At 35.1% G+C, this 15,781-nt stretch overlaps 1 protein-coding gene across 4 annotated transcripts in view; it reads right to left on the reverse strand.

Annotated features, from left to right (window-relative positions):
* Positions 1 to 15,781, reverse strand: part of dcc (DCC netrin 1 receptor) — a 224,882-nt gene that overhangs the window by 105,124 nt on the left and 103,977 nt on the right. For all 4 annotated transcript variants that reach the window (XM_051110607.1, XM_051110606.1, XM_051110605.1 and 1 more), the window contains exon 5: positions 13,776 to 13,912. In XM_051110607.1, the coding sequence (XP_050966564.1) occupies positions 13,776 to 13,912 (137 nt within the window). The remainder of the gene's footprint in view (positions 1 to 13,775; positions 13,913 to 15,781) is intronic.

Below are 15,781 nucleotides of genomic sequence, written 5' to 3' on the forward strand. Positions count from 1 at the left end.
AAAATAAAATATAAATTTGTTTTAAAATGAAATATTTCTAACTTTAATTTAATTTGACGTAAATTAAGAAAACCTAAAACCAGAATATAACAGAAATATACAGAAATATAATATACAGAAAACTACACAGGCATATGTGACCCTGGACCCTGGCCAACTTTTAGAAAATGAGATTTATACACATTTTATCTGAAAGCTGAATAAATCCATTGCTGTATGGTTTGTTAGGACAATATTTGACCGAGATACAACTATTTGAAAATCTGGAATCCGGGGGTGCAAAAAAAATCTAAATACTGATTTAATCACCTTTAAAGTTGTCCAAATGAAGTTCTTAGCAATGCATATTAATAATCAGAAATTAGATCTTGATATCTTTACGGTAGGAAATTTACAAAATATCTTCATGGAACATGATCTTTACTTAATATCCTAATGATTTTTGGCATAAAATCAAATCAATCATTTTGACCCATGCAATGTATTGTTGGCTATTGCTACAAATATATCCTTGATACTTAAGACTGGTTTTGTGCTCCAGGGTCACATAAAAAAAATTAAAAATAAATACAAGACACAGCAAAATGACTAAAATGTTAACTAAAATGGAAACCACAACAATAATATACGTATCCAGCTGCCATCTCTAAATGGAGCAGAGGCTGATGGGATGGCGTTTGACCCGATGGCTTCATGTCATTGTGAAAGCGTCTGTCTGTCGAGCGATTCCTTCACGACACACCTGAACGAACACAAACAATACGACCTGAACGTCCTAATGGTGTCGAGCGATGAAAGGAGAGGATATTAGAAACGAAGAACAGCTCCGCTCTCACACACGCAGGTGAACACGAGAGCCGCATTAACATGACAAAAGACTGAGTGGACCCTCATAATGACTCTCATCCTCATCCATTCAGATGGAAATACACACACCCTTCACCGCAGTAAACATCTGCCGCACGTGTGTGTGTGTGTGTGTGTGTCTCAGGAGAGAGTCAGTGACAGCCTGTCGCGCCGCTGCTGACATTTAAACCGTCCGCCCTCCCCAGCGACACACACGTATAAGCGTAAGAGTGTGTGTGTGTGTGTGTAAGTGTGTGTCGGGGCCCATCAGCACTCAGGAGCCACAAACACAGTGGCAGGGAAACCGGTTGTTATGACAATAAAACCTCATTTCAATTTGTATTCTCAAACAATAATACATAATTTATGAATCTAGAGACAGTGACGGCAGCACATGCAGAAATCACCCATAATCCTCCACTCATGGGCATTAGGATCACACACACACACACTCGCTAATTACACACACACTAATTAAACACTACAGTAAACACTCATTTGCACACACATATCTGTCTGTTTATCTATCTATATTACTGTTCAGAAGTTTGGAATAATTCAGATTTTTTAATGCTCTCTTCTGCTCACCGAAGCTGCATTTATTTGAACAAAATACAGTAAAAATTGTAAAATATTATTAGAATTTCAAACAGCTGTTTTCTATGTGAATATCTGTTAAAATGTAATTTATTTCTGTGATGCGCAGCTGAATTTTCAGCATCATTACTCCAGTCTTCAGTGTCACATGATCCTTCACAAATCATTCTAATATGCTGATTTGCTGCTCAACAAACATTTCTGATTATTAGCAATGTTGAAAACTGTTGTGCTGCACAATATTTTTTGTGGAAACTGTGATACATTTTACATTTTTTGATCACTTTAATGCATTCAGGGCTCCAAACAAAAAAGAAAAATCAAGTCAGGAGCCATTGGCTCCTATTAGAAACAAACTTAAATGCTAAATTATTTTTTTTAAGTGCCACAAAATAAACGTGTTTTAATTTATTTTTTAACACGTTAACATTTCAATGTTTATGTCTCATCTTTTCTTGACTTTATCAGCATTTTAATTTATCTTGTAGATGACCCGGGAACTAAAGTTCATGCAAAGTGAGAGCTAAATGTCTTTTCCACATTAAAAATATTCACAGTCAAAGAATTATTACAGAATCTGAGCAAAATATCACAGATCTCTTAAAATAGACTACCTTTTGATGTTCATTCAAATTCATTTTGTACTACAGAAGTAAAGACAAAGATATAAAGGGTTCACTTGCCGCTTGAACTGAGGTGCTAAAGCGATTGCTCCTGCCACATTAAAGAGCACCAAAACCGTATTTATTGTTTGAATTTCATTATGAATTTAGCATAATTTTTTACATTTTTACATAACATGTAAATGTATATAGTTGCCAGTGTTGACCTCTGCAAAAACTTGCTAGTGTATGTACCCATGTGTCAGTGGGTGTACACACACACACACACAAATCAGTTTTAGTTTCTGATGTTCCTGCATCATGAAAGTGTGGCGTGGGCCGTGAACAGCATTAATCTTTCCAATCATCCTAGTTAAGCTTCACTAAACCTGCTCTAATGCCGTCTCCCTCATGACCTCTGCCCAACACACACACTATTACACACACACACACACACACACACACATACAGCGACATCGTGAGCTGTGACACGTCTGTGAGACATTACTGTGAACCCTGCGGACATGTGACCTCTCTCTCTCTCTCACACACACTCACACTCTGTCTCTCACATGATCATTTCTACTGTAATCTACTGTAATCAGAAACACTGCCAGCATCACGTCTGTGTGACTGAAGCTCACGTTTTAGTTGAGAGATGCAATAAACCTGCAGATGAAATAAACGTATGCTGTCTGGATGAATGCATTTTCTAAAAGCATGGATCCACCACCGATTTGCCCCGCTGTTGTGTGTTCTTGACGAGTGAACGCTGCAGGAGACACACCGCACGATCAGTGTTTGTCCACAGCGTGAAGCTCCTGCCATTAATCAGCACTGACCTCATCACAGATCACAAACACTGTTTGTCTGATGGGAGAGTCACTATGTGAGCATCAAACGAAATACAAACACACTAACATGATCAATATCATCTGTACATGATCTGACGCACACGTATAAACACCGTCAGAACCGCTCACACGATCACAGATCATTACCTGGGCTGTTTAAGAGGCTAATGAGCATCGTTAGGATTGGAAATAACAAACATTCATTATCAAAATCACCTATTCTCATCCAAAACGCACTGATGAATCCTTCACATGCTCTCTAGTCATAGGCTGCACACTAGTTTATGGAAAAAACTCTATAGGGTCATTCCGTGTCAACTCAACCAGAGGTTCCCGACTCAAATTTTTGATTTTTCTCATTTTATTCTGAGGAAAGATAGACATGTATAGTGATGAAAGCCAAAATATTAAATGTCACTGATGAATCCAGTAATCCACTATTTTGTAGATACAAGTCTAATTTCAACATTAATTCTTCTTTGGACATTGTTCTTTAAATAAAATAAGTGTCAGCTGTATACAAAGTGACCAACATTTGGTTTCCAACCACTGAAAATGGGTAATATTCAACAATCTGAAAACGGAGCCTCATTGAGATCCACATATCTTTGGAACTGAATGATGTAGGGCCTTGTTTGAAATTAAGATTCTAAAAGAAAAGTTCATGAAGAACTAGAATCTAAAATCATATTGCGATATCTTTAATACTTCTTGAGTTATAGGCATGCAAACTTTGGAAAAAAAGAGTATTTATGGCTCTCAGACTGGTACGTTCAATGCAGTTGTCTTGACAAAAAGAAATGAGACACATCACATTATTTGTTCTTCAAAAGAAATGAAGTATCATATTTTTTCAAACTGACCTACATTTGGTTTTTGACCACTGAAAATGTGTACATTTTAACGATTTACTCCTGGAGCCATATTGAAATTCCAATATTTCTGGAACAGAAACATACAGGGCTTCAAAAATGAAGATGCCAAAGGGAAAGTTTGTTAAAACCCAATATTTAAAAGGGAATTTAAATATCTTCAAACCTTCTTGAGTTACAGACATGCAAACTTTGGAGAAAAACTTGAAAAGTGCTGTTTCCCCATTTTTGAATGGTCACCATTAGCACACAATGCAACAAAGATCGATAAAGTCAACAGATTTTACTAATAGAACTAACAATCTCTGTGTAAAAATAAGAAAATGATGCTGCCGTCTTTCTAAAGTCATTTTTAACCCCCTGTAACGTGACTCTGAATCTCAGGTAAAAATAGCCATTCTGACCCCCCACTACAAAACAGTGGATTACTCAGTAAATATTCACCCACGACATTTAATATTTTGGCTTTCATCACTATACATGTCTATCTTTCTTTAGAAGAATTTAAAAAATCTGAGCTGGTGAAGTTTCTGAAATTTGTTTGATTTGACACGGAACGACCCTATAGTGTATACTTTACAGTAAATAACTCAGAATACAGCACACACTGATGCTGTTCTTGCTTTCATTCAGTCAATCATAATCACGCTGATTTACACTCAACGGGTCATTATGGTGGTTAATCCGGTTAAGCGGGTCAGGGTTTTGTTACTGTAATCTCAATCCCGTTCCGTCAGTGTTTATAGCTGGATTTCCCAAACATTCGGTTAATCTCGTTTCACAGCATTAACGAACACAATCCCATTTCAATCACCAGAGTCAGTGCACACTCGCTAGTACACACTGTGAACAACACACACGGTGATGCACATTCAGTATGTACTCGTTAGTTCATGTAGACCTACCCACAAGTTTCCTACGCCCCATGAGGCCTTGCGGCAAAAGTGGGAGCGTCTTCCGGTTCAAAGTAAACAAGCGGGACGTGACACTCATTCATTCAACAGCTGACAGGAGTGACGGGCAAATAAAGCCTCGTGAAGCACCGAGACTTTCCTCTGACTGTTCCGGGTCAAGATTCAAAGCTTCGAGAGTGTCGAAAACAGCGCGATCTGGTGGTTAGTAAAAATAAAGCAGCCGAAAGACTAAAGCTCTGTCGGAAGAATCATTCACCGCAATTTCCATAGATCGGTCCATGTTATATGCTCAAATAAAAGCCTAACCATGTGTGTGTTTGTTTAATTTCTGACTCTGATAAATTAATTTACCCATTGAATAGCGCCATTAAACGCCAGTACGAATACCAGTATGATGCAATATAAGAATAATGTACACATATATTAATTGCATATGGCATATATTTAATTTTCCTGAAATAATGTGTATTCTAAATATTACTTGTATGACTGGGTATTTAAAAAATGTATTATTAAATAGGTCCCAATGAAAATGTACTCACAAAGTAAGTCTGGGAATCGCACACACGACTGGACAGAAAGTGAGGCTTTTACGAAAGTGATTTCTACGTTTCATTTGGCATCTGCCCTTTGACACAAGCTCTTAAGTCTCGGTTCAAATGTCATTTCACTAGTTGACAGTCATTCAAGATTTAGCGATCCAAACTTGCTAATAACACAAATTCGAAAAGCATATGTTGTCCATATGTTTTTTTTTTTTTTTTGACAACATTGTTTTGTTGTCTAAACATAAAGCAGTTATAAAAACAGAACAGAGTATAATTTTTATGGCATACTGATTACCATTTGTATAACAGTTTTAATAAAAATACCATGGTTAGCGTATTCTGGTTACCATGGTATAACTATTTTTACTTTTTTTTTGGTTCATTTCTGTGAGGGAAGGGTTGGCAGGTTAACAAAAAAGTGATAAATTTACACCTTAAGAGGACACAGAGGATAAATAGAGGTGTAGTTTTAAGTGCTTTAGGATGAACAGAACTTCGGATAGTTTCCATGTACTAGTCTAGATCAACTTTGAATAAAGAAAAGAGAGGTTTAGAGGCAGATTTTTGTTTATGTATGTGAAATTTAGCTAGCAGAGAACAACTTAAGTTATATTTTCCTATACTGTCTTCTGAGTAGTCAAACAATCAAAAAAAAAAAAAAACCCAAATTAAAACAGAAAGCTACGTATCTGGAGTAATGATGCTGAAAATTCAGCTATGAAAACACAGCAATCAATTACATTTGAACAGATATTCACATAGAAAACAGCTGTTTAAATTATAATAATATTCCACAATTTTAACAGCGTTTATGAGGTGTGAAAATCACTATTAAAAGCAGTAGGAGAGTAATGATCACATCCTATTTGTACAGTGCATGAAGTGTCTGTGCTGTATGGTTAGTATTATTGTGTGAGTTGGTTAAAGCGCTCGACACACAGAGAGCAGCTATTAACTAAACTGACTCTGACAAGCTTATGTCACTGGTACTTTTACACTGATTGTGTTTCCTCCTCTTTCTCAGTCAACTATGAATGAATTGACTGGCAGCAAAAACACACCGGACAGTCCAGCGGACGCCTCATTATCTCCTGCTGAAGCCCTGCACACACACACACACACACACACACACACACACATTATGCTGGTGAGTGTTGTGTCAGCGCTGGGTTCAGGCCAAAATCCCACTAAACGGACTGCACTGAACTGCCAGTCAAACCAGTGGAGACCGGACTAATGAGGCGCGCGGGTTCACTTACCACAGACACAGATTCACATGTGAAGGCCGAGCGCTCAACACGTCACAAACCGCTGAGATTACTACACCACAGAGAAGAGACACGAGCGCCGCATCTCAAACAAAAGCACCGTCACAAACACTCGTCCAGTAATGCTAATGGAACGTTCATTCACAGCGCTTTAATAACGTTAACACAAAAACACTCTTCTGAAACATTCATTCTTTTCCCCATGATGTTTGCAAAATTATAAAACAGAGTGCCTCCTTAACCTTTGCATAACCAAGAAAAAATGTTCATAAAATAATTAAAAAACTGGACATTTTGAACATTCAGAAAACGTTCAGCAATTATGCATTTATAACATAATGGGGATGTTTGCAAAATGACCTTAGAACAGATCTGGTTAAAGGTACACAGTAGTTCACTTGAAAAAGGTCACCCTGCCATCACTTATACTTCCCTCATGTTGTTCAAACACGTTTTTCTTTCTTCAAAAGAACATAGAGTATTTTTTTGGAATCAAACAACACTGGAACCCATTGACTTTCATTATATGCACAAAAACACTGAAACATTTCTCAGTATGTCTTCAGTGATTCACAAAAGAAGGTAAGTCATAAAGGTTTGAACAATGTACCGGTAAGCAAATGATGAAAGAATGATGATTTTTGCCTGAAATATCATTTAATTCTCTGCATTAGCCAAAATAAACATCGCTACAGTATGTTTCTGGATCAAATTTCCAACAAAAACAACTCTTAGTGTGAACTAAAATGACTCTTATTCTGATTTAAAGGCATAGCTCACTCAAAAATCATCATGCTCTCATTATTTCTTCTGCACTTGCCGTTGAAACCTAAATAAATGTCTTCTGTGGATCAGAAAAAAAGTTTTTTAAAGAACATTGGGAACTGGATTTTAGACCCCACTGACTCTTCTCATAAGGACAATGAAAGTTAAAGGGGTCTTGAGACATGAGACATGAGGCACTTCTCAAAATATCTTCTTCTGTGTTTAAATGACACAAGGTTGAATAAATTAGGACAGAAAGATCTTTTTTTGGGTGAAATATTCCTTTAATTCTCTGCTTTAGCCAAATGCAGCATCCCTACAGTATGCTTTTGGGTCAAATTCCCAACAAAAATAACTCTTAGTGTGAGCTCAAATGACTCCTGATTTAAAGGCCTAGTTCTCCCAGAAATCATTATTCTGTCATCATTTACTTCCCTCGTGCCATTAGAACCTGTATGAATTACTTCTGTGGATGAGAAGAGAAGATATTTTGAAGGGAATTGGGAACCAGATTTTGGACCCCATTGACTTGCACTGTAAGGACAAAAAAAACACTGAGACAGTTCTCAAAATATCTTTTTTGTGTGTGTTTAGATGACACAAGGTTGAATGATCTGTTTTGATTGAAATATCCCTTTAATTGACTAGTTTAGCTAAAAACATTGCTGCAGTGTATGTTTGGGTTGAATTTCTAATGAAAATAACTTTTATAACTCTCAGTGTGATGTAAAAGGACCCCTATTGTGAATTAAAGGGATAGTTCACCCAAAAATCATCTATTAAAAATCTATTAAAATCTTTCTTCTGATGTTTTGAAGACTGTTTGAACCCAAACAACATTGGACCCCACTGACTTTTTATTACATGGACAAAAATGTTTCAATATATCTTCCTCAGCGATTCACAGAAGAAAGGAAGAAAGTCATGACGGTTTGAACAACATGATGAGGAAATGATGAACTGTACCTTTAAGAGGCAACAGATGCATAATTCATGCTGTTTCTGCTTGAAAGTTTTTTAGGTTTGTTTCACACGATCGCAGATGCTGAAAACAACGAATGCTCGTTAAATGAAAGCTGTGCATTCAGAAATCCTCGTTTTCCATCCTCTCGTCCTCTCTCAGATTTATATCCATGCAAACCTATATATCTGTGCAAAAGCAGCGTCAAACTCATGATTAAAAGATGATCTCCGGCAGGCAGCGCTCGTCACACTCATGCATTTTAATCAGAAACCAGACTTAAACATTTTCTAATAAAAGTGAGCCGTGTTTGTGCGTTCAGCGCATCTGATTGCGTAACGTTCGTCCGGATGAGCAGAACAGACGTAAAGAGGTGACATCTAAAGAAACGTGATTATTTTGGCTTTAACGCATCATTACCCTCAATAAACGATGATATTTTTTATTCAGCTTCTCGCTGAACGTCATCTCAGGAGAACAGACGTCTGGAGAATAGCCGAAAAACTCGAAAACACCAAAACACGCACAGAATATTTAAGCTGAGGATGTTATCACGTCGAGGAACCAATTAAAAGTGCTGCGAAGTTTTTGACCGCAAAACTTAGGTTTAATTAAAGGAATCGCAGGAGTCTCGTGATGTAATTGCCGTTTCCCACACGCCATCTGTTCCGGCTCATCTCTCACTCACACAGAACGCTCTCCGTTCGAGGGCACTAACTAGTGTCCGTCCAGAGCAGCGTCATGACGGTGTTTGCGGATCGGGATCTGTGACGGGATGGAGGTTGGCGGCGCGTGACGGAGCTCATGAATACTGCACACGTGAATCCTTCTGCTCCACACCAGCTGAGATCTGAGCAGCTTTAGAAAGCCTCTGAGAACCAGCGACCCTCGCTAGAACATCACGACCTGCTTCTACAGGATCCTCTGGAGTCTCACCTTCAGCCGGACGCCACAAAAACACACGTCAGAGAGAAAACACAAAACAACACAAGAACAAACTACATGTTACATGAGCTACGCTACTTTATTTCAAAAATATTACAAATATAAAGGCTGCAACGTTGCATCAAAACATGTTTTTATGAGCGCTTTTAAATGAACACATTTATTATTAATTGTCTTTTTTAAAAATGAGGAAAAAATGACTGACTATTAAAATACTATAAACTGTATTTATTTAAAAACATTCACATAAGGTTGCAACATGATTTTTTAAATTATTATTAATTTTGAATTAACTTTTTGTAATGGGGAAAATTTTTATAATTGCATAATATAATAACTGAATTCAATTTCATTTCATTTCATTTTTTTTTTAAATTTAATTTAAGCATTAACCTAATTTATTTAAATTGTCTATGTATTTAATTTATATACATACATACATACATACATACATATATATATATATATATATACATACACACACACACACATACATATATATTCATATATAGATATATAGATTATTTTTATTTGTATAATATTATAACTGAATTAAATTATAATTTAATTTAAGCATAAGGTTGCCAAAAAGTTAAATGATTTTTTTTTGTGATTGGGGAATCATTAATTACTAAAATGTGTGACAGCTAAATAAAATACTATGAACTAAACCGAATGAATTTACATTTTACATTTGCATTTACACATTTAGTGGATGCTTTTATCCAAAGTGACCTTCCAAAAATGATTTCATTTCATATGAATTCAATATGTTTCAATGGATTACATAAAATGATAAAACTGTATAATTTTCATTACTGGTTGTTGTAAAAACTTTGAAGTTGTGTTTGGAGTTCATCGTCCCCTCTGTGACAGGCCGTGTTGTTATTGTTAACTAAAACTAAACTTAGAAAAAACTGAGTTTGTTAATTGAAATAAAGCTGAAATAAAATCAAATATATGGTGAAAACTTTGTAAAAAATGCTAATTGAAATTAGAATTGTTGCCTTGCAACTAACTGAAAACAAGTTTCAGCCGAAGTAGAAAAATGATTGAAATGAAAACAGATAGAAAAACAAGGCTAAATGAAAACCTAAAAAACTCCAAGCGCACGACTCAGATCATCTGAGCTCCACGACTCCATGACTTTATTTCTCCCGAAAGAGTCTCCGGAGCCGTGAAAGACCGCACACTCCTGCACGCCCGCTTTATTTGATTTACAGGCTGGAATAATAATAATAATAATAATACAGCCGCCGCTGGATGTCAAATATCCTGCAGTCGTTCTGTAATTGGATTAAAGTGCAGAAAGTGGCTGTACAACATGAACAGCTGAGAACAGCCAGACAAATACACCACATCAGAGAGAGAGAGAGACCTTATGGAAACAGCTGGATTTACACTCGCAGCATACTAATCTGGTCTAGCTAGTGGTTTAATGCACTGTTAACTAACTCATATTGAGATTTCAGAACAAACCGGTCAGTTAGTTCATATATTTTTTCTTCATCAGAATTGATTCAATAACAAGCTGAAGCATCAGGGTTCGTGTCAATCCGTCAATCAGAAACTGAACACAAACACTGAAACCTGAGCTGATCTACAAACAGCCAATCAGATTTGAGGAACAGAGCTAACTGTTGAATAATGTATCAGAGGTGTGTTTACCAGCATCCAATCAGAACACAGAACAGAACCTGCTGCTTTACAACACGAACAAAGCATCTACAAAAGCGCACAAAGCTGTGAAAATCTCACGTAATAAGCCCTGAATATAAACAGGGAGGATTTACATGGATGGCAAACTAAAAACAAGAACAAAAACCTCATTTCAAACGGCTAATGATCAAACAGAGGATCTCACAAAGGAAGAAGAAACTCATGGAAATGAGAATCAGATCAACAAACAAGAGCGTTTCTCAGCAAAGGTTCTCCAGAAGTTTCAAAATCTCTTTAATCCCACACAAACTCAAACTCTCCGTCAGAACAACACATGAATATTAACGCGTTCGGGCGCACGGACTCCGTCCGCAGATGTCTGCAGCTGCTCATCAGCTCAAGCAGATCAATTAGTGATGGCTTTGGCCGTACGGATGAATTCAGAGTCGCTGCAGGATTAATGAACTCATTTATTTCTCATATATTTACGCTTCTACTATTCTGGACAATATCTCAAACTTTGCATTATGAACTCATGTTCATTTGTCTCTTTATGATGAATTGCTTGTTTTCCTCATTTGTGAGTTGCTTCGGACAAAACTGTCTGCTAAATGAATATACATTTAAATGTAAATTTGTCATTTAATACCATCTCAGAATCAAATGCAATATTCATGGCAAACCCAAAAGAAAAAATAATAATTTTAACAACATTTCAGTGAATTATATACAGTTTTTTTCTATATTATTACAAAACAACTTCATTAAAACATGAAATAAATCAAATACATTTTTAAAAATGGCATTTCTAATAATAATAATAATAATAATTATTATTATTATTATTATTATTTAATAATAAAAATTATTAATAATAATAATAAAAATTATTATTTTTTCCTAAAAAAATGTCTATTAATGTACTTTCTAAATAAAATGAAATCATTAGCTTTATTTTGTTATTTTACTATTATCAAAACACTATTATAGTTTTTATTAATAGTTACATTCTGCTGTTGTATATATATATTTTCCTTATTCATTTTAATTTTATTTAATTGTGTATATATATCCATTGATATTTTAAGTTTTAGTTATATTAGTTCATCAAACATCAAACATTTCACTGGCAACTAGATAAGACGTATTTATCCATTCATTCATTCATTCATTTACATTTAAGAACAAGAACCAAAGTTCTGTACAGATCAGGTTTTTAAATATTTTATTTCAGTTCATGTTTATTTTATATTAAGTTTTTTTTATGTTTAAAGTTTCTAGTTTGATGTTTTTGGGTTTAGTTAACCATAGTAACGCTTACAAGACATAAAAATCACATAAAAGCAATTCTTCCCCTTTCAGTAAATTCCCATGTGTAACTCATCATCATTTGGGCTTCAGGTGATTAAAACAGCATCTTTTATCCCGTTTTAATCACAAGAAGCCCAAATGATGATGACTTTTTTAAGTTTAGATGGAAATGCGTCTCCTGCCAAAACCAGAATCACGGCTTCAATCACATCCACACCTCCGGCAATAAAACAGAATAAACAAGCATAAGACGCAGAACCACAACGGCCGTCTGGACGCAATCCACCGCTCCTCTGAGATTACGAGTCAGAAAACATCGCAGAAATCATTGCTTTTACAGAGGGAATCTGGAGGGCATTCATGCAAAAGGCTTGACTTTCAAAAACCTCTCTGAACGAGCTCCGAGAGCCTGTCTTCACAAGAAAAACACTACAAAAAAGTGTTGTATATTTATGAATATCCTTTAACTAGTCTCATGCCACCAACACTGATGTTAAAGTCAAGGCACTAATGAAATAATCTCTAATCAATCAGTAAATCACAAGAACACATTTCTCAGATCACATCTTCAGATGATCTCAATCCACTTCCACTGGAAACTTCAGACACTAAACGCTTCATATTTGACTTGTTATATAAAAACAGCAGGAGATCGTGAGCTCAAATATGGAATGAACAAGCTTGGAACAATGATGTTTTTCAATGTTTTTGAAAGAAGTCTCTTCTGTTAAACAAAGCTGCATGCATTTGATCAAAAATACAGTGAAAATATTTTTAAAATTTAAAACAGCTGTTTTCCATATATGAATATCTGTTAAACTGTCATTGATTTCTGTTATTAAAGCTGAATTTTCAGCATCATGACTCCAGTCTTCAGTGTCACATGATCCTTCAGAAATCATTCTAATATGCGGATTTGCTGCTCAACAAACGTTTATGGTTATTATCAATGTTGAATTCAATTTATAACTTTGTGGAAACCAGGATACATTGCTTTAAAAGACAGAAATGAATATATTTATTCATCAAGGATGTGTTAAATTAATCAAAAGTGTCAGAAAAGACATTTATAATGTTACAGTAGATTTCTATTTCAAATAAACGCTGTTCTTTTGAACTTTCAATTCATCTGCGATTCCTGAAAAATAAAATGCATGATGGTTTCCACGAAAATATTGTGCAGCACAACTGTTTTCAACATTGCTAATAATCAGAAACATTTTTTGATCAGCATATTAGAATGATTTTTAGAATGAGACTGGAGTAATGCTGCTGAAAATTCAGATTTGATCACAGAAATAAATTACATTGTAACAGATATTCAAATAGAAAACAGCTGTTTTAAACTGTAATAATATTTCACAATTTTTGATTAAATTAGCGCAGCCTTGGTGAGCAGAAAACATTAAAAATCATGATTATTCCGAACGTCTGACCAGAAGAGAACATCAGCTGTTCAAATTTCTTTTAGTTGCATCACAATCACAAACTGGTTAAAACATGAGCATCTAATGGTGAGGCATGAACGAGATTTGGAAGCTTTTCAGAGTAATGAGTCACAGAGTTGAGTAAATGAAGACAGACTGATCACATATGTCTGTGTTACAGTAATGAGTCTGTGGGTTTTACTCACCGAGCACCGAGAGATCGCAGGACGCAGAGATGTTCTGCTGTTTGTTGTGAGCGACGCAGGTGTACGTTCCCGAATCGTCGTCCGTGACGCTGCTGATCAGCAGGTTGCTGCCGCTCAGGAGAGAGTATTTCTTTGATCTGACGGAGAATCAGAACAAAAACACCATCAGACTCGACAGAGATCAACCGTTCACAGCAGAGATGAAGAGAAAACCAACATCACAGCTGAAGGGAGCGGCAATAACAGACGATTATTAACATACAGATCAGCTGGAGTCAGAGTTTACCATTCAAACGTTCAGCCCACACAGAAATATATGACATATATCACCCTGTATCAAGATAGATATTGCCATATATGGTGCACAGTGTTACTTTTAATGCATTACAATATTGAACTACTCCCTAAAAAAGCAACTAATTATGTTGCCTGGTTACTTTTTTTTTTTTTGGAAAGTAATGCGTTACATTACTTTTGAGTTACTTTTTTTTTTTTTTTTTTTAAATCTAGGCAAGGCGTGCTTGTTTGTTTTTAACATAAAAAGTTCTATTTTTGGCAAATGTAAAAACTCTTTCACACCAAAAGCATCAGGGCTGAAGGAAACGTCAATTCACATCTGTACAATAAAACACAGCAGAAGAAAGTTGGACACTCTTCAGCAATAAAAAAAACCTTTGCAGCACAAATGTTAGTTTATCTTGAACAATTTATGCTTATTAGTATGGATATGTTGAATACTCATTTGTTAAATATTTGTGCTATTCAACATATTTATTTATTGCAGGTTTGCGTCATTATCTGAGTTGCATTTCAGTGTTTTTATTCCTTTTTTTTTCAGGAACTCTGAATTGTTTTTTGAGAGTGAGATGAATTAATGCATGTTCACATTTATTCTAGAACTAAAGTGACATCGTACTCCCAATTTCTCTCAGCATGGGGACAGGAGAGCTTTCAATCAATAAATGGGGAAAAACGTAACTAGTGTTACTTATTTGAAAAAGTAACTTGAAAAAGATATTTTCTTGTAACTTAAAAAGGAATGTGTTACTTTACTAGTTATTTTATTACATAACTTACGTTACTTGTAATGCATTATGTATGTTTGTATGTTTTTGTGACATTTTTTAAAAATATCTGGAAGGTTCCTGGAAATTTACTAGAAATTTTAAGACCCATTGTGACCTTAATAGGGGGTCAGTATCATTTCTTTCTTTGTTTTTAAGGAAATGAATACTTTTATTCTTTAAGTAAATTAAATTGATCCAAAATTACAGTAACGACTTGAAAGGATTAGACTGGAGACTGTAAAATTCAGCTTTGATCACAGGAATAAATTACATTTTGCAACATATTCACATAGAAAACAGCTATGTTAAATTATAATAATATTTCACTGATTTTACTGTATTTTCCATTAAATAAATGCAGCACTGGTGAGCAGAGGAGACTTTTCTGACTTATAAACATTAAAAAATCTTACTGACCCTAAACTGTGTAGTTTATACACTACCGCTCAAAAGTTCGGGATCAGTAAGACTTGTAATGTTTTTGAAAGAAGTCACTTATGCTCATCAAGACTGCATTTATAATACAGAATACAAAAAGCAAAATATTGCAAAATGTTATTACAATATAAAATGTAAAAATATAACATTTTTTATTTTTATATACTTTAAAATATTATTTTTTTATTTATAATTTTTCATCAGCTGTTACTCCAGTCTTAAGTGTCACAAGATCCTTCAGAAATCATTCTAATATGCTGATTTATTATTAGAATGATCAGTGTTGCAAACAGTTGTGCTGCTTAATTTTTTTTTTTTTTTGGAACCTCGGATTCTTTTTTTTCAGGATTCTTTGATCAATAACAAGTTAAAAAGAACAGCATTTATTTGAAATAGAAAGGTTTAACATACATTACTGCTCACAAGTTTGGGGTCAGTACATTTTTATTCTTTCTTTTTTTGAAAGAAATTAATATTTTTATTCACCAAGGATGTGTTAAA

Source organism: Labeo rohita, chromosome 5 (genome assembly GCF_022985175.1).
Source record: "Labeo rohita strain BAU-BD-2019 chromosome 5, IGBB_LRoh.1.0, whole genome shotgun sequence".
NCBI classification, from domain to species: domain Eukaryota; kingdom Metazoa; phylum Chordata; class Actinopteri; order Cypriniformes; family Cyprinidae; genus Labeo; species Labeo rohita.